This window comes from Urocampus carinirostris, chromosome 6, assembly GCF_059441175.1.
Source record: "Urocampus carinirostris isolate Australia breed hairy pipefish chromosome 6, RoL_Ucar_1.0, whole genome shotgun sequence".
Lineage (NCBI taxonomy): Eukaryota > Metazoa > Chordata > Actinopteri > Syngnathiformes > Syngnathidae > Urocampus > Urocampus carinirostris.
The window spans coordinates 42,819,149-42,839,578 of NC_142354.1; the positions used below are offsets into that span (position 1 = coordinate 42,819,149).

The 20,430-nt window shown below is 40.3% G+C and overlaps 2 protein-coding genes across 3 annotated transcripts in view; one reads left to right on the forward strand and one right to left on the reverse strand.

Moving 5' to 3' along the window:
- Positions 1-2,603: 2,603 nt before the first annotated feature.
- Positions 2,604-8,975, reverse strand: acot8 (acyl-CoA thioesterase 8). Its single transcript, XM_088337283.1, has 6 exons — positions 8,791-8,975; positions 7,358-7,494; positions 7,041-7,266; positions 5,327-5,484; positions 5,045-5,236; positions 2,604-2,747 (listed from the first exon to the last, which is right to left on the reverse strand). The coding sequence occupies exons 1-6, from the start codon at positions 8,973-8,975 to the stop codon at positions 2,629-2,631; spliced, it is 1,017 nt and encodes a 338-aa protein (XP_088193409.1). The 3' UTR covers positions 2,604-2,628.
- A 1,880-nt stretch (positions 8,976-10,855) lies between these two features.
- Positions 10,856-20,430, forward strand: part of phactr3b (phosphatase and actin regulator 3b) — a 72,216-nt gene continuing 62,641 nt past the window's right edge. Inside the window, exon 1 of one of the 2 annotated variants that reach the window (XM_088339056.1) lies at positions 10,856-11,146. In XM_088339056.1, coding sequence (XP_088195182.1) covers positions 11,032-11,146 — 115 coding nt within the window. In that variant the 5' untranslated portion in view covers positions 10,856-11,031. Of the gene's footprint in view, positions 11,147-20,066; positions 20,227-20,430 lie in introns of those variants that run through there. The other variant, XM_088339057.1, reaches the window with a different exon arrangement.

Here is a 20,430-nt window from a genome sequence, read left to right on the forward strand (position 1 = left end):
CGCAATAGAGCTGAATTAGTCTAATCTGTTGTTCCTCCAACTGCCCCAAATTTAGATCTCAGCAGTTTTGACTGTGTTTCCCCATCAGAATTTGATAAGAAGTTCTTTGGGGAGCAGAATTCTTCTTCTACGTGTTTACTTCGAGAACTGTCAAGATCGAATGATAAATCTGATGGTATCGTTGATGGATCCGATACCAAACCGTGGGTCCAAGCTCCATCGTCGATCGATCGGGCATCTTTATCTCCTGCGTGCTCACTCATTGACCCCAACAGCCAAGAAATCGAAAACCGTGGCCCGCTATTGCCATTAAGGGGCAATTCGTCGACTCCCCGCATCCTGCTGAAAATGCAAGAGTGGGCGCATTTTGACCAGTCATCCGGTGATTTTACTGCCCCTCGATTGTCTCTGGATGTGTCTGTGATTAGCCCAAAACTTTGCTCAGAGTTGAGCACTCTGGAGTTGTGGAGTCCAAAACTGCAATCGGGATCACATTCTAGACCAGATGTTTTCCCTTAAATGTCATTTAAAATGTGTTCTACTTTTTAAACATGTGAATTAAAGTGTCTTCAAGTTATGTTCGTTTTTGTGTCCGTTATTAGCCCAAAACATTGCCCAGAGTTGAGCACTGTGGAGTCCAAAACTGCAATCAGGATCACATTCTAGACCAGATGTTTTCCCTTAAAGACCTTCTGTAAATGTCATTTAAAATGTGTTCTACTTTTTTAAACATATTCAAGTTATATGTTCGTCTGGTGTGAGTTATTAGCCCAAAACTTTGCCCAGAGTTGAGCACTCTGGAGTCCAAAACTGCAATCGGGATCACATTCTAGACCAGATGTTTTCCCTTAAATGTCATTTAAAATGTGTTCTACTTTTTAAACATGTGAATTAAAGTTTCTTCAAGTTATATGTTCGTTTTTTTTCTCCAAGGCTAAGTAAATATTTCGACGTCTGTGGTAATATTGTTTTACTTCACAATCCTAAAGGTAAAACTCGGATTGGCTCTAAGGGTGCATTAACAGTTTGTCCTCGGGCAGGTTGAACCAGCAAAATATTGATTCTGACATGTTAGCTTTTTCTATACTATGCTTTATCATTAAACCTACATGAGTGTTCTACCCCAAATATTATCACAGATGACATTTTCTAAAACATACTTGCTAACACAACCGCTTTGGATATAACTATCGTTCAAATTTAAACAGTCTTGACTTTAGATCAATAATTTGGTCTCCAGCTGCTTTATTTTGAAATGTTAAGGATTACTGTGTGAATTAATAACTATCAAATTACATTCCGGCTAAGAACACGTTTTGTTAATGTTCTACAGATGGTTTTCATTTGTACATTCAAAAATGGCTATAAACGGTTTAACACCTGAACCATTTTACCAAGCTGTACAAACATAACACAGCTTTGTAGTGGATGGAGTGGGCATTTGGTTTATATTTAAAAATAATCAACTTTTTTTATCTCTTTTACATATTAAAATATGTATGGCTGGATTAAGTTATTAAATGGACCTAATCTGGCATGGGTACTCTAGATAATCTCACTAGTAGATTTAAATGCCAAATTAGAAGCTTTCTGATATTGGTATTCTATTCTGTCAGAAATTATCCGCATTGGCCCTGCAACCATCAAAGGAGAATGTGTAGAATTTGTCCAGACCTACAAATACCTGGGTGTGCAACTGGACTGCCAACACAGAAGCTCTATGTAGGAAAGGTCAAAGCCGACTTTACTTCCTCAGAAGGCTGGCCTCCTTCAAAATCTGCAAAAAGCTCCTGAAAATATTCTATGAGACAGTTGTGGCAAGCGCCCTCTTCTACGCGGCAGCGTGTTGGGGAGGCAGCGTCAAGAAGAAGGATGCCTTTCGTCTCAATAAACTTGCGAGGAAAGCAGGCTCTGTTGTGGGCACAGAGCTCGACAGCCTGACAACAGTAGCTGAGAGACGGGCACTGAAAAAGCTGCGGTCCATCATGGACAATTCATCACATCCACTACACCGCATTATATCCAGACAGAAGAGCAGCTTCAGCGACAGACTGCTGTCACAGTCTTGTACCACGGACAGACTGAAGAGATCTTTTCTTCCTCATGCCATGAGGCTCTTTAACTCCACCTGGCGGAGTAAAGGCTCACATTGAACCACACCCCCTACATTGCATATTACCGTACTTTTATTGCAGTGTGTATTTTATGTAGCACTATTTAAATACTCTATACAACACGCTACAGTGGGTATTAGCACCTCACATTGGGTATTTGTATATTGTATTCCTTTTGCTTCATTATTGTATTGTTCTCAGCGAAGGGATGCTGCTGGAAATGTGAATTTCCCTGCGGGGATGAATAACGTATCTATCTATCTATCTTATAGTGGTATTTGCAGTTTGACAGGTTTTGAAAATCTCACTTTTCGTAATACGGAAATACATTTAAAAAAAATAAAAACTGAAAATAGATTGAAGCATTCCCTTTTAATATCAAGGACACACTGATTTAATGCTCCAGCATAAATCATATGAAAATGATTAAATAATTTAGTCAAGCATATGAATTCAAACCACAGAGGGCAAAGCTTTTAAATGCTATCAAATGAAGTTTCACTTGAGAATGTGCCTAAAGTTTGCTAGGCAGAGGTACTACTGAGGATCTCACGAGTCCTTCCTGTGCGCAGGAAGCAGCCAACACTCTGTCTTGTCTCCACAATCGGCCATGAACAAATACTCTGCTGTCCCCTGTAAGAACCAAAGTTAGAAAAAAGTCAAGTGTTGTCCCTATTAAGTAAATATTTTTCAGACAAAAACAAACCTCTTTGTTTCTGTGACATAAAAATTGGGGAATAAGTTTGTTTTTATTCTGTTTTTACTACTGGATTCGGGCAGCAAAAAGCGGCGCAGTGGTTAGCGCGTGTGAGGTCGTGGGAACCTCCTGAGTGGGTTCAAATCCAGCTCCCGGCCTTACTGTGCGGAGTTTGTATGTTCTCCCCGTGCTTGTGTGGGTTTCCTCCGGGCACTCCGGTTTCCTCCCACATTCCAAAAACATGCATTTCAGGTGAATTGGCCGGTCCAAATTGTCCCTAGGTGTGAATGAGCGAGCGAGTTGTATGTCCCCGTGTGCCCTGTGATTGGCTGGCAACCAGTCCAGGGTGTCCCCTGTCCCCTGCCCACTGCCCGATGATTGCTGGGATGGGCTCCAGCATCCCCGCGACGCTACTGAGGATAAGCGGTGCAGCTGATGAGACTACTGGATTCCTGAAAAGAGGTTTGTTATTCTGACTTATTGCGTATAGGCAATGTTCCCTGTTATTTTCCTTACGGGTATGAGCGTTCACACAAAGTCGGTGAGCAACGCTTGAAACAACAGTGAGCAACCATAATCCCAAGTGTTGCAAGACAATTAATTATCAAACATGTCCAGAACTTGACATCAAGTTACATTTTCCTGAGTTTCCGGCAATGCAAAATTATTTTTTAATTTTGAATGAATTGACTCGTGTACTATTGCAAAGCTTGTAGGGCCTACAAACATCGTTTGTTCTTAAAATTCTTTCACAAGATGTTAATTTCTTTTTCTATCCTGATATATTTTGTCGCATAATATTAACATTTTTGGGGGCTTATATAGTCGGTTGTAAGATACAGAACTTTACTTCACATTTTTTAGTGGAAGTACAATGTTGGCAACAAGATTCATTTGATATAATTGGAATTTATTTGAATGCAACACAAACTTATTTTTCTTTTTTCCGTGTTTTTTTTCTACTATTTTGTTACTTTTTTCCTTTTGTTCTTTATTTACTCTTTTCCTACATTTCTTTCTTTTATTTTTTTCTGACTTTTTTTCTAAATTTTTCCTTATTTTTTTCTATTCATCTTTTTTCGTTTTTTCTCAGCTTTTCACTACTTTTTCATTTTGTTATTTTTTTTTCTTTTTTGTTCTATTCCCTTCATGTCATATTGTGCATAATTTTACTTAATATTTGGTCATGTTGGGATTAAAGAAGCAAAAACAACCCGAAGAGCCGTTTCAGACCCGAAAGAGCCGATTCCTTTCAGTGAGCCGAGCCGAAGAAGCCGGTTCTCTACTAACTTTACTCAACTTCGTTCTCCTTCGACTCGACTTCAAAATACCGCATTTAGGACACAACGTCGGGGGAACCGGTGTATTTTTACCTTCATGCACTGTAACTTTGACTTAAGTCGCTTCTTAATTAGTGATTTCGAGCCCTCATTTTTTGTGCGCTGGCTAGATTTTCTTGTGGGCCGAGAATGCGTGAGCAGTGCGCAATTGCGCACCCGTGCAGCTTAGAGGGAACACTGCGTACAGGTGTTTTTTATTCTGACTTATGCGCTGTTTACATCATTCCCACTACTGGCCAATTATTTAATCCCTGTTCTACTCTTTAAACATGTGAATTAAAGTTTCTTCAAGTTATATGTTCGTTTTTGTGTCCGTTATTAGCCCAAAACTTTGCCCAGAGTTGAGCATTTTGGAGTTTTGGGGTCCAAAACTGCAATCGGGATCACATTCTAGACCAGATGTTTTCCCTTAAAGACCTTCTGTAAATGTCATTAAAAATGTGTTCTACTTTTTAAACATGTGAATTAAAGTTTCTTCAAGTTATATGTTCGTTTTTGTGTCCGTTATTAGCCCAAAACTTTGCCCAGAGTTGAGCACTCTGGAGTTGTGGAGTCCAAAACTGCAATCGGGATCACATTCTAGACCAGATGTTTTCCCTTAAAGACCTTCTGTAATTGGATTCGGGCAGCACGGTGGCACAGTGGTTAGCGCGTTTGCGGCACAGTTCTGAGGTCGTGGGAACCTCCTGAGTGGGTTCAAATCCAGCTCCCGGCCTTACTGTGCGGAGTTTGTATGTTCTCCCCGTGCTTGTGTGGGTTTCCTCCGGGCACTCTGGTTTCCTCCCACATTCCAAAAACATGCATTTCAGGTGAATTGGCCGGTCCAAATTGTCCCTAGGTGCGTCTTATATACATGGAAATATGGTACTGTATTTGTGAAGCAAGAGACAAACCTGCCCATGTGCTTTCATACTCGTGCAACATCCATTCATCACTGCGGAAAGAGTTGTGAAACCACACGGAAAAGTCCAAGGCGGCTACGGTGTTCATCCTGATCTTGGTGTAAGGCATTATTGCAGGTGACAAGATTGGAAAGTCTGACATGTAAGCGGCCATGCAGCAATGAAACATCATGTTGCCTTCCCCTTTGCAAAACGACACAATGTACAAATAGTGCTTAGACTGGATGAGTAAACACACCGTTTCTATCATCAAACTGAGTGAAGCAACTTTACCTATTTCTCCTTTGGGCCGCATCCAATATAGTCTCTTTGTCTCTTCAGGAACTTGCCCGTGTAACTGTGGAGGGTTGATTGGCTTGATCTCAAAAGGAGTTTTAACATCTAACAGTCTGTAATGGCATATATTTGTATTGTCATTCAGGCCAGGGTTCCTGTAAAAGCCAATAAGACTTTAGGACGGGGGTCTCCAAACTTGGGCCGCGTTGGTTTGAAATCATTTGCACAGGGGGCCAGGTTAGAGAAAAAAAGTAGATGATTAATGTATTTAATTTTTTGTATATGCTTATAGAGAGATTTGATACCAGGGCAATAAACGAGGAAAATAGATGACACGGGCCGATCCCTTTTATTTATAAAGGAACCGTTTCGTACAATTGTTTTTTTTTTAAACATACAAAATATACACAAATATATTCACTTACAGTGTTCCCTCTAAGCTGCGCGCGTGCGCAGTTGCGCACGAGAAAATCTAGCCAGCGTACAAAAATGAGGGCTCAAAATTACTAATTAGGAATTAGGAAAATCTTGGCGGCGGCTGCTTGCCTTAGTTGCGAGACTTTGCGACTTAATATTGATCCATATATAAAGCGCACTGTATTATAAGGCGCATGGTCAGCTTTTGAAAAAAATAAAGGCTTTTAGGTGCGCCTTATAGTGCGGAAAATACGGTAAATCACATCTGAATGGGCGTTGGCACAAATGTCTGTTTGATCAATGATAATCAGTATAAACAGCTACAATGGGCGGAGTGGCACGTAGCTTTGGGACATCCCGTTAACATGTAAAAAACTTTAGGTCATTTTTTGACTAGAAGCGGCTGATTTATTGTTTTATGCTTCTCTCAGCATCGTCTCGTGGGCAGGGTTGGGTAGGGTTACTTTAACTTGATTACTTTCAAATAACTTTTGGATTACTCCAATACCAAATATGCTAATAAAAGACAAAAGAAACTAAATATGAATAAAATGATGACTCACAACACATGGTAAGCTTTCTCTCCTGGCTTTGATCTCTTTGATCTCCGGCAAAACTAACATAAAATGCCACAGAAACAAAATGAAAATAAATCCAAACAGCTTGCTAACATAGGCAGCACGGCAGCGCAGTGGTTAGCGCGTGTGCGGCACAGTTCTAAGGTCTTGGGAACCTCCTGTGTGGGTTCAAATCCAGCTACCAGACTTACTGTGTGGAGTTTGTATGTTCTCCCCGTGCTTGCGTGGGTTTCCTCCGGGCACTCCGGTTTCCTCCCACCATTCAAAAAACATGCATTTCAGGTGAATTGGCCGGTCCAAATTGTCCCTAGGTGTGAATGAGCGAGCGAGTTGTCTGTTCCTGTGTGCCCTGCGATTGGCTGGCAACCAGTTCAGGGTGTCCCCTGCCCACTGCCCGATGATTGCTGGGATGGGCTACTGAGGATAAGCGGTGCAGCTAAATGAGATGAGATGAGCTTGCCAACATCATTTTTGCCGTTCCATGTGTTCCGTTACTCCCCAAGCCTTCACAAAATTTAGTCATTTCATTCAAATTTAGTTTCTTTTGTCTTTTATTAGCATATTTGGTATTGGAGTAATCCAAAAGTAATTGAAAGTAATCCAGTTAAAAAAAACCCTACCCAACTCTGCTCGTGGGCCTTATTAAATCTGTTGGTGCGCTGTATCTTGGTCACCCCTGCTTTAGGAAATCACTTCAATTTTTCAATTTTTTTTACCTGAGGTAAAGATGGAGAAGTTCTTCCACAGGAAGGATCTCCTCAGGTTTAGGAACCACAGGCATCCTTAATTGGTGTTGCAGCGGACTAGGCTGTAACCTTTGAAAAGATGCTTGGAAGATCATTATAGGCTGACCATGCTGGATGGCCTTCACAGAACGCGTAGTAAAAGTTTGACCATTTCTTGTCTGGTCTACTTGGTACAACACTGGCACCTGAGGATCTCCTGACAAAAAATATAAGATATTTTTAGTTGGAACACACTCGGACTTTATTGAAAACATATTGTTTCAATTTAATGCCGGACTATATCTTACCTGGTTTTAAAAACATTGAGTGTAGTGAATGGGGATAATGATTAACATTGACAGAATTGGAAGCAGCAGCAAGTGCTTGAGCTGTGAGTTGTCCACCAAATAAAACCTGAGTCATGGGCACCCAATGGTGTGTCCCGCTAGGAGGGAAATAAGATCACAATTGAAATTTGTTAAATGACATTTGGCATGTTTCAGTATTATGACAAGCCGTTCAAGAAACAAGATCACACAAGTATGTTGAAGTGTCTTGGAGGGAAGGGGATATATTCATGCAGGGTTGGGTAGGGTTACTTTAACTTGATTACTTTCAATGACTTTTGGATTACTCCAATACTAAATATTCTAATAAAAGACAAAAGAAACTAAATATGAATAAATTGACTAAATTTTGTGCAGGCTTGGGGAGTAACAAAATACGTAGAACGGCAAAAATGATGTCGGCAAGCTGTTTGGATTAATTGTATCGTGCAGACACTTCTATGCACCGGGAGAGTCAACTGTGGTCTTTGTGTTTGCTGTTTACCGGATGCTAACGTTAGCATAGCGCTAAATCTCCTGCCCGCTGCTATCAATAAACAGCAGCTTGCACACCCCAACGGAGCTTTATCGTCAACGGCGACTTTAATCGGGCATGTTTATGGACTGTACTCCCAAATCCATTCAATATGTGGACTGAGCAATTTGAGAAAAAACACTGGACTATGTTTATGTGTAATGTAAGATCAAACATCAAACATTTCGGTTGTATCCACCAACTCTGTTTGTCAAAAGTCATTGAAAGTAATCCAGTTAAAGTAACCCTACCCAACCCTGGGCGTGGTAGCACACACAAATGAAACAGTGTAACATTAAAATAGATTTTTATGGTTAGCATTACATTTGTTAACTAGTTTATTTTAACAGTTGAGTGAAACTCAACACTGCTCTCTAGCGGCTCGGGAGATTATTCGGTTGGATTAATTTAAATAAATCATCCATCTATTATCTGTACCGCTTATCCTCAGTAGGGTCGCGGGGCCGCTGGAGCCCATCCCAGCTATCTTTGGGCAGTGGGCAGGGGACACCCTGGACTGGTTGCCAGCCAATCGCAGGGCACACAGGGACAGACAACTCTCTCGCTCATTCACACCTAGGGACAATTTGGACCGGCCAATTAACCTGACATGCATGTTTTGGAATGTGGGAGGAAACCGGAGTACCCGGAGGAAACCCACACAAGCACGGGGAGAACATGCAAACTCCACACAGAGAAGGTTTAATCCCATGACCTCGGAACTGCGATAACCACTGTGTTGCCGTGCTACACGATTAAATTAAATAAGGAAAACTGGCTCCAACACTAAATAAATAAAAGGTAAGGTAAATAAAGATTCATTTTCATACATTCCTAAAAACCAATTTGACAGAAACGAAACAGCCGATTGCCGAGTTACCTGTACAGTTCTTCTTCAAGCTTCTTCAGGCTCAAAACATCGGTCATAAAAGCGCTACGAAGGTCCGGTCCATTAACAGTTTCAGGTCCTCCAGGGTTGGACTTTTCATCTTTAAGTAACTGTTTGGAATTTTCTTTTGTTGATGAATTAGTGGTAGACGAACCATCAACTTCTTGTTCTGCCATCTTCGAGAGGTAACTTGTGTGTGCTGCGCATTACAATATGACTGGGAAAACCGGCTACGTTCAAACATGTCATGAGGGAATAATTGACACAAGACCAATGTTCCCTGTAATTTTCCACGGGCGTTCACACAAAGTCGGTGAGCAACGCTTGAAACAACAGTGAGCAACGGCAATCCCAAGTGTGGCATCTAATTCATTATCAAACATGTCCAGAACTTGATAACTTATCTTGATATCACATATTACTCTCCTGGATTTACTACACTTACGGTTGTAAGAAGACCATGGTTACGTATCATTATTGAACGTGATGGCTGCAAGAGAACTTAGGTGAGCTACGCGGCTTTATATTTTCCCGGTATCTTGTTTTAGAACCATCTTGAAGTTTCTGTGATGAGTCTATTTTGAAACTAAATTCAATTCAAAGTGTTTATTGTCATATGCACAGTAAAGATCCCCGTTTCCCTGCACAATAAAATTCTTACTTTGCTGTCCACACAGTTGCCAGCAAAAAAATAAAATGGAAACTAAGAAATGTTTGTTTGGTGACATCGTACAGACACTGTTTCTGTACATGTCCGAGACACGTATTTGCTTCTTTGCAAGTTTTGGGAATGTTAAGGGGGTAATAAGTTGGACTGAACTATCTGACTGTTTTGTCGACGTGTAGCGCCTTATATTCCGTTGCGCCTTATGTACGGAAAATATAGGACCAAAATCTATTTTTGGGGGTGCGCCCTATAACCCGGTGCGCCTTATGGTGCGGAAAATACGGTAATTTAAAGTAGAAGTCTTTGTTTAATGCAATTTGATACCACTTACCTGGATTTCTTAGTCCGTGTCCCAGAGTTTTTCCGTACCTTTCTATTTTTCATCGAGCTGAAGGCCAACATTTAAATAGCCATCTACATTTTTTCGTATATGCTTTTTCAAATATCATTTTCATTTATCAAATAGCCCTATTGCATTGAGTTATTCGATGCAAATGACCAATCTTAGTGCTTAAAAAAGGGAGATATCTAGATATGCTAATAAAAGACAAAATAAACTAAATTTTGTGCAGGCTTGGGGAGTAACGGAATACATGGAACGGCAAAAAGCTGTTTGGATTTATTTTCATTTTGTTTTTGTCTCATTTGATGTTAGTTTTGCCCGAGATCAAAGCCAGGAGAGAAAGCTCACCACGTGTCGTGAGTCATAATTTTATTCTTATTTAGTTTCTTTTGTCTTTTATTAGCATATTTGGTATCGGAGTCATCCAAAAGTCATTGAAAGTAATTAAGTTAAAGTAACCCTACCCAACCCTTCTATCTATCTATCTATCTATCTATCTATCTATCTATCTATCTATCTATCTATCTATCTATCTATCTATCTATCTATCTATCTATCTATCTATCTATCTATCTATCTATCTATCTATCTATCTATCTATCTATCTATCAGGGTTGGGTAGGGTTACTTTAACTTGATTACTTTTAATTACTTTGGGACAAGGTTACTTTAACTGGATTACTTTCAATTACTTTTGGATTACTCCAATACCAAATATGCTAATAAAAGACAAAAGAAACTAAATATTGTGCATGCTTGGGGAGTAACGGAATACACGGAACGGCAAAAATGATGTTGGCAAGCTGTTTGGATTTCTTTTCATTTTGTTTCTGTCGCATTTGATGTTCGTTTTGCCGGAGATCAAAGAGATCAAAGCCAGGAGAGAAAGCTTACCACGTGTCGTGAGTCATCATTTTATTCTTATTTAGTTTATTTTGTCTTTTATTAGCATATTTGGTATTGGAGTCATCCAAAAGTCATTGAAAGTAATCCAGTTAAAGTAACCCTACCCAACCCTGAATGTGGGTGATGGGTCCTTGAAGGCGGCGTGATATGCAGCGCGCGTGATGACTTTCCTCCGCGCTGCCTCTTCAGTGAGGACCAGAAACCGCAGCCTATCCTAGACCGAGCCACATCCTTATCATGATCCGCACCACTTACGGTCACCTTGGCCGATAGAGGGCACAACTGCCGGCTTCACTTTGTGATTATTTTCCTAAACATGGCATCGACGTCGGATTGCCTAAAGGATGAATGCGTCTTACGGCGGGGGAGATCTCAGAGTGACCCGAGCAGCACCACCGAGCTCCGCCTGGGTGAGGCGCACGAAGATGCAGGTAAGAGAAAAATGGGTATGCACTATTTCTGCAGGTACAGTTTCCTCGCTGGCTAATTCGTTAACACCCCTAGGAAATACTCTATTGTGATTATTTCATTTGGAGCACGTTGACGCATCAACTGCGTCACATCACGCTGAGGAACGTGCGTCACGTTCGAGCTGGCATATAGTCCCGTTTCTTCTCTCTTCCGTGATGAAATTGGCAGTGGAGCCTTAGAATCTGATGGGAAATACAAGAAACGGTCCAACAAATATGAACCCTCTGTTTAAAACCTCTAGTGATAGTGGTATGCATTGATTAAACCCACATTTGAAGTAATAACGGTGATTATCAGGGTTAGGTAGGGTTACTTTAACTGGATTACTTTCAATTACTTTTGGACAGGGTTGGGTAGGGTTACTTTAACTGGATTACTTTCAGTTACTTTTGGATTACTCCAATACCAAATATGCTAATAAAAGACAAAAGAAACGAAATATGAATAAAATGACTCACAACACGTGGTAAGCTTTCTCTCCTGGCTTTGATCTCATCATTTCATTTCCAATACCATCATTGTTATATAAAACAAATTATTGTTTTATATAACAAGCTAAAAGACATGAACTATCACTTTTTAAAGCACTCATGTGTTGAGAAATGAGTCTTTATTTTACTTAACATTAGCCTCACCTACTTGAAGCTGACATGATAGTGCCATCTTGCGACTATGGGTACCCAAAAAAGTCCCAAAAAATGAGAACTGTAATGTTGCGTTTTGGCAGGGTTGGGCAGGGTTACTATAACTGGATTACTTTCAGTTACTTTTGGATTACTCCAATACCAAATATGCTAATAAAAGACAAAAGAAACTAAATATGAATAAAATGACTCCATTTTGTGCAGGCTTGGGGAGTAACGGAACGGCAAAAATGATGTTGGCAAGCTGTTTGGATTGATTTTCATTTTGTTTCTGTCGCATTTTATGTTAGTTTTGCCCGAGATCAAAGAGATCAAAGCCAGGGGAGAAAGCTTACGACGTGTTGTGAGTCATCATTTTATTCATATTTAGTTTCTTTTGTCTTTCATTAACATATTTGGTATCGGAGTAATCCAAAAGTCATTGAAAGTAATCAAGTTAAAGTAACCCTACCCAACCCTGCTTTTGGAGTATGCAATTGCCAAACCAACCGAAATTCCGAAATTTCAGAGATTTTTGTTTTGTGCAGATCAAATAGAAAAGGTGTTAGAATCCTGCATATTTTTTTGTAACGTACCTCTTGTGAAATACATTTTTAGCCAAGTTCCCTTACCTGATTGAAAAAAATGGAACTTGGGGGATATTGAAAATCTAATAATTTTCGGTACGAGGGTACTCCATTTCTTATTTGAAATAACCTGTTATGTGTTACATTAATATTGTAATGAGGTTATAAGGTGATATGTTGAATAATTTGTGCAATGTTGTTTATCTCTTGGCTCAATACAATATTCCAAGAACAGTCTGTAGTTGTAGTTTGCAATAATCTGTAGTCTGTACAGCCCTTTAAAACGTGTGATTAAGGGCTATACAAATAAAACTGACTTGACTAGAATAGATGTATGCTCGCATAAAGAAGACACCCACAGTCATATTCATATGCAATTTATTTGATATCTATTTTAGGCCTACATGGGAGTATAATGGTCTTCAAAACAATATATTGTTATGATTGTCATTACCTGGATAGTTTTTGATAAACGAAGTGGGCTCCTATCTCCAACACTATCTTTTAGAAACATTTTTATCACAGCTGTATGTTTCTCATTTTAAACCAGAAGAGACACATAATTTGATTTTGTGTTTGTTTTTTCCCCTTAAAAATAGCATGCAGTAAAAAGTTATCTGTATCTGTCTCCAGAAATAGGCTGTATCATTTATTGTATGGGTTGGATAACAACAGTTATAGTGTATGCTTAGCAACATTTGGGGAAAGTGATTTTTTTTTTCAACCTCGGTTCTCGACCATAATCCATTCCAGAACCCTGTTCAAAAACCGATTTGTTCGATCACCGAAATCATTTTTCCCATTAAAAATAATGTAAATCGTTTTAATCCGTTCCAACACCCTGAATGTTTATAGTAAATATAAAACTAACCCAGGCTAATCGTACGTTAGCGTTATCGTAATCTTCCGTACGAAAGATTACGCTAACATGAACGTGTAAAAATAAAAAAATCAGGTTGTTTACAAGTCATTTAGCACCCGGGTCTCCACAACAAGTGGCTAGCGCCTTATTGGAAAGGGAGCTCCGTTCCAACACCCTTAATGTTTTACGTAAACAAAGCTAACCCAGGCTAATCGTGCGTTCGCGTTGTCGTAATCTTCCGTACGAAAGATTACACTAACATGAACGTGTAAAAATAAACAAAGGGTAAAAAAAATAATTATGAAAAGGATTTCTTACCTTTGTGGTGCTCAGCAGAAGCCATGCTGTATGTATAGCAAGATCGGAAACTCGCACACCTTCTTCATATTTTGCTATTATTTCTTTCTTAAATGCAATAGTTGTACGCACTACTCTTCTTTTTTCACCTGTAGCAACTTTGCTGCTTGCACCGACCTTCTTCGGAGGCATAATTAGGGGCTAAAACACTTGGTACACCTATATTAAAAGCGAAAGCGAAAAGAAGTGCGCGCCCACGTCGTAACAGTTCTTCACAAGGGGTGGGGGCAATCTACACGATCTACACCCGTACGCCGCTCAGCATCGCACCGTAGCGTACCGGCGTTCGAACTCCGATTATTTGACCGAACAGCGAAGCAAGAATTTCTCGAAATGTTAGGTCGGGAACCGATTTGTTCGAACTGAGAGGCGTTCGAAAACCGAGGTTCCACTGTATTGCTTGGCCCTTGTATATGTGCTTGGTTATTGTACTAAAATTGTTAGAAACGACAGATGCGGACCTAAACATAGACACAGCGTAACGGTTTTATTGGGAAAAAGGAAAATCCGATGTTTTCCACAAAGGGTGTCACGAGACCGGACCAGATCGGAGGCAGGAGGCAGGAAGGGAGAACTCATTCGCGTTAACGATCAGATACTTTTATTAAAGAAATAAAAGTCGTCCAACACTCAGGGACAAAACAAAACAAAAACAGGCTTACAGGTAAACAGGAACTCAGACTGGGAATACTCACAAAACAGGCTTTTACTCAGAACGTGCAAACACAGGTTTCCTCAAGTCAGACAGAACAGATTAATGCAGAACAGAAAACGCAATGAGCCAGCAACCGGCAATCCTCACAACCCGCCTTTAAGAAGCACACACGCAATTAGACGATCTGCTACAGCTGGTGCCCAGGGGGCGGGGCCAGCCGGTCGCCACGGCAACCATGCTGGACATGACAAAGGGAGTAACAAACACAACCAAAGCAATTCACAGCTGGCAGTTTATAAAATCTCACAGCTGATGTAGTATTTCATTTGTCCAAGTCGGTTACATTCTTTCACTTGGCACTCACTGACCGTCCGAGTGTTGTCTGTCATATAAACTTCCACCCCAGATCAATTTGTACTAGCACTTAAGATAATGAATGGGTGTTGAATAAGGTGCATCGTGTTTATTGCTTCTAGCCATACTCAAGTCTTCATCAAGTTTTTATGAACCTGTTGGCAATTTTTGTCTTAAATCACAGCTCGTGAATATCGAATGAAATCTGCGTCCGCAGAGTAGTCTGTGGCTTCGTATATCATGTTTGCATACTGCTTGCATCCCGAGGGAGAAATCCCGCCATTGACTTTTATTGTCTGTGATGAAATGAAAATGAAATGAGCTGCATTTATATAGCGCTTTTCAAGTCAATGACTTCCCAAAGCGCTTTACAACATGCTTCACATTTCCCAATAGCGGCCTTGTATTGCAGCCATGTAAGATGCTAACCTGCTTATTGGGGGTATTAGGGGTTCAGTGTCTTACCCAAGGACACTTCGACATGTAACACGGACAAGCCGGGATTCGAACTGGGATCCCTTGATCCCAAGACGAGCGCTCTACCTCCTGAGCTACTGCCGCCCTATGATGTACTCTCTGTTGTTAATGTCTGAGTGGCCCGTGTGAAGATCGATTTACAACTGCAAAGCTTTTGTTTACACATTTAGTAATGGTGTCTGAATAAGTGATCATTAGGTGGGGCTAACACAGCAGAATCGATTAAAAAAAAATCAATAACCGCAACATTGATAGCCCGTCACAATTTCACACTTCTCACTATCCGACACGGTAGTTCGACATCACACTGAACTTTTTAACTACTGACTTAAATTCAGCGTTTAGCAGATACCAAATACAATATATCTTCCGTAGCAAGGTTCCAGCTAATTTTCCTTACGGGTCGGAGCGTTCACAAAAAGTCTGTGAGCAACGCTTGAAACAACAGTGAGCAACCATAATCCCAAGTGTGGCAAGATAATTAATGATCAAACATGTCCAAAACTTGACATCAAGTTACATTTTGCTGAGTTTCCGGCAATGCAAAATGATTTTTCTCTTTTGAATGAATTGACTCATGTACTATTGCAAAGGTTGTACGGCCTACAAACGTCGTTTGTTCTTACAATTCTTTCACAAGATATCCATTTCTGTTTTTTCCTGATATAATTTGTCGCATAATAGTAACATTTTTGGGGGCTTATTGAGTCGGTTGCAAGATACAGAACTGTACTTAGTCACATTTTTGAGTGGAAGTACAATGTTGGCAACAAGATTCACGTGATATTGTTGGACATTATTTGAATGCAACACAAATGTTTTCTTCTTTTTCCCTGTTTTTTCTATTTTTTTAAAAATTCCTTTAAAAAACATCTCATTGCGTCTATTTTTTCCTAACTGTTACTTTTTTCTTTTTATTATCTATTTACTTTTTTCCTTTGGTTCTTTCTTTTCTTTTTTTCTGGCTTTTTTCTAAATTTTTCCTTCCTTTTTCTCTTGCTTTTGTTTCTTTTTTTTCTCAGCTTTTCACTACTTTTTCATTTTGGTATTTTTTTCTTTTGTGTTCTATTCCCCCTTCTTTTAAGTCATTTTTTTGCATAATTTTACATAATATTTGGTCATGTTGGGATTAAAGAAGCAAAAACAACCTGAAGAGCCATTTGGAACCCGAAAGAGCCGGTTCCTTTTAGTGAGCCGAGCCGAAGAAGTCGGTTCTCGACAAACTCTACTGACTTTACTCAACTTCGTCCTACTTCGACTCGACTTCAAAATACCGCATTTAGGACACAACATCAGGGGAACCCGTGTATTTTTACCTTCATGCACTGTAACTTTAACTTAAGTCGCTTCCTAATTAGTAATTTTGAGCCCTGATTTTTGTGCGCTGGCTAGATTTTCTTGTGCGCTGAGAATGTGCAGGCAGTGTGCGATTGCGCACGTGCGCAGCTTAGAGGGAACATTGTTCCGTAGAAAGATAGTTTATAGCAATCAAGCAAAATGGCCCGGCGTTGACGGGCCAATAGAAGATTGTAGTGATGTACTCCTCGACTCGAATCGCTGAAGCATGTGCATGAGTATTTTAGATGAGTGGTACATGAACCGCGAGTCGAGGTGGGTGTTGATGACATATGTTTTTTGTACCCGGTGCTAAGCGATGATGTTTGAAGGGCCACGAAGTGAGTGTACCACGATTCAGGAAATCATTTGCTAGCTTTGAGTGTGGGTCAAAATAAAAACGTCAAAAAACGCCCCCAGAGTTGAAAATCCCCTTCAGTACTAGGAATCACTAAAATAATTACTTCAGATTCTTTACAACCTTTCCATCCAACATCTATGCATCTCTGCTTCATATGTATTGTTGTGAAAGCGTTTTTTCAAAAGCTGGTGAAATTCTCTGCAAAAAACAAAAAAAAAATAGCCCGACTCCAAAAACTAAAAATGAATAAGCCCCCTTTTTTCTCCTTTTTACACTTGTTCCATATACCATAAATTCCGGACTACAGAGCGCACCTGATTATAAGCCGCACCCACCACATTTTAAGAGGAAAACCGATTTTGTACATACACAAGCCGCACCTGTATATAAGCCGCATGCGCCCACATTTAAACATGTAACACAAACACAAAATGAACCCAAACCCGACTTCAAGTCCCGCGATTGAAACTAAATGTCCTACATTAGGGTCCACAGTCCAATAATCACAGCCAAACCGAACAGAAAATGGTAACGGTACTTAAGGTTTGATGCAGACCCGCAGAGTCCGGGTCCCGTTGAAAGTAATCCAACGAAAAAAGTGTATATTTCCAAAGGTAAGGGTGGGAAAAATATATCAGATGAACACATTTACCCACGCAACTCCTTTTTCTTTAACCAACTTTTACCCCCTCTTCCTTCCTTGTCCGTCCCTCACCTTTAGCGGGCCCCACTTAAAGTCGGCACCCCGCGTTTGTTCCGCCCCTGATTTTTCGTTCACCCGTGCAAAACATATCAGAATAAGTGTCTAGTTGCAAATACATATTATACATGGGTTACACATATTTACAAAGAAAGACGGTACACCGAGAGAGTTTTCAAAGCTTTAATAATAATAATATAGCTTTCATCCCAAACGGTGACTGTGACAGGGCAGTTAATGGTAGCAACACTCGAGCGCTAGCATTAACTGCGAAAAATTACATAAATTGGCCGCATCACTGAATAAGCCACAGGATTGAAAGTTAAGGAAAAAAGTAGCGGCTTATAGTCCGGAATTTACGGTACACAGTATATTTTTTACATTCAGGACGTATTTTACACAAGCATGTTATACATTTTTCCTTCCACATGATGGCGTAGTAACCGGTTCATGTTGTCCCCTGCCCACTGTTCGAAAATGGCTGGAATGGGCTCCAGCACCCCGCGATCCTACTGAGGATAAGCAGTGCAGATAATGGATGGATGGATGATGGCGTAGTCGTGTGAAGAGCATTTCACTTAAGGGCTTGACTGCTTAATGGGGCTTCATCCAAGATTGGATTGGGCTGCTTGAAGTGGTCGGTGGTCAGGAGCTGCAGTACCCAATTTGGCCGCCAGAGGCAACCACACGACAACAGACAACCATGAATGCTTATGTATCGATTTTGTTGGTATTCATTGTGGGTGCCTTAACATAAAATGTAGCTAAAGTACAACAGTGTAAATTTTTGGTTCAGGCATTTCGGCACCTATAAGTCAAATAAAAACAAACTCACACACATGCACATACGCACATTTAGATTACGAAGTTTCTATGAAAACTATGACCATCAAGAAAAACAACCAAGTAATGCTCATTTTTTATTGACAATTTTGGCCGGTCCAAATTGTCCCTAGGTGTGAATGAGCGAGCGAGTTGTCTGTCCCTGTGTGCCCTGCAATTGGCTGGGAACCAGTTCAGGGTGTCCCCTGCCCGCTGCCCGATGATTGCTGGGATGGGCTCCAGCAACCCCGCGACCCTACTGAGGATAACCGCTGCAGCTAATGAGATGAGATGAGATTGTTCCTTGGTTATCTATGGTACATTAGTGCCTTCTGCTGGACACTTGCAGCAACAACAGGTTTATGAGGCTTCTTTTTGTCTACACTCTTTAATGCTACTATGAAGCATTTGTAGTCTGGAAATTCCCTTTATACTTTCTGGAATATTCATTGTAATATTTGAATGCTTTGGTAAAGTTATTAAACAGCAATATGTGAATGGACCTCTACCTTACAAACAGGGTTGGGTAGGGTTACTTTAACTTGATTACTTTCAATTACTTTTCGATTACTCCAATACCAAATATGCTAATAAAAGACAAAAGAAACTAAATATGAATCAAATGATGACTCACAACACGTGGTAAGCTTTCTCTCCTGGCTTTGATCTCTTTGATCTCCGGCAAAACTGACATCAAATGCGACAGAAACAAAATGAAAATCAATCCAAACAGCTTGCCAACATCATTTTTCCGTTCTTTGTTCCTTTATCTCTTTGTTTCCTTATCCTCACTGTAAATGTGGAACTGGAGTTGTCCAATTTCGTTGTCACAGCATATCCCATGTTGTAACAATGACAATAAAGGCATATTCTATTCTATTCTGTTCTTCTATTCTATTCCGTTACTCCCCAAGCCTGCACAAAATGTAGTCATTTGATTCATATTTAGTTTCTTTTGTCTTTTATTAGCATATTTGGTATTGGAGTAATCCAAAAGTCATTGAAAGTAATCCAGTTAAAAAAAACCTACCTAACCCTGCTAATACCTCATGTAAAATTAATACAATTTTCTTGACCGACGAGTATTTAAAAAAATACACGTTCATATGATAGTTCATGTATTTTTGCAAATGATTCAAATCAGTTTGTTTTTTTGGGATGAAAAAAACATTTTTTGTACCATTAAGAGGTGCTAAATATTACACATGGTCCCTTTAAATATGATAAACATTAAAACCCTTATAGTTCTCATCTCATCTCATTAGCTGCACCGCTTATCCTCAGTAGGGTCGCGGGGGTGCTGGAGCCCATCCCAGCAATCATCGGGCAGTGGGCAGGGGACACCCTGAACTGGTTGCCAGCCAATCGCAGGGCGCACAGGGACAGACTACTCGCTCATTCACACCTAGGGACAATTTGGACCTGCCAATTCATCTGAAATGCATGTCTTTGGAATATGGGAGGAAACCAGAGTGCCCGGAGGAAACCCACGCAAGCACGGGGAGAACATACAAACTCCGCACAGTAAATCAGTCGAAAATGTTATTTGGCGTGGTGGTGTGTCGCTGTGCAAACAATTAAAACCCATTAAATTGCATTACTGTGCAAAACAGTCGCTCACTGCTTGAACAGTGCTCGCAGTGTGAATTTATGTTTGTTACTCTCCTCCTCCCCTCCGGCGGGGCGGGGTCCATGGTTAGCATCCCCCTGCCCCCTCCCAGCTTTCCTCACTTCTGATTCCGAGCACCCCCGCCGCAGTGAAAGCAGCTTTCCACGCGTTTCAGCTACATCTCTTCATTCACTTGCTCACTTGGGTAGACGGGGGATTCATTTTTGAATATTTCTTTTTTTTATTTTATTTTTCTAGTTGTGACTGCTGCCACCCCGAAGCAGGCAGCATTATAAACGTAAGTGATATTAATTCGAAAATATGTATATTTCACTGTATTTACTGGCATTTGTATGATTGTACTTTTTATATACATTTATATCAGAACTGAAGTCTATAAATGCGTCATTATAGGTCTTTGCAATACATCTCTTCTAAAGAAATAGGGTTATTGATTGAGTCAAGATGAATTTAGAACCTCTAAATGCAGCAAATGTGTGAT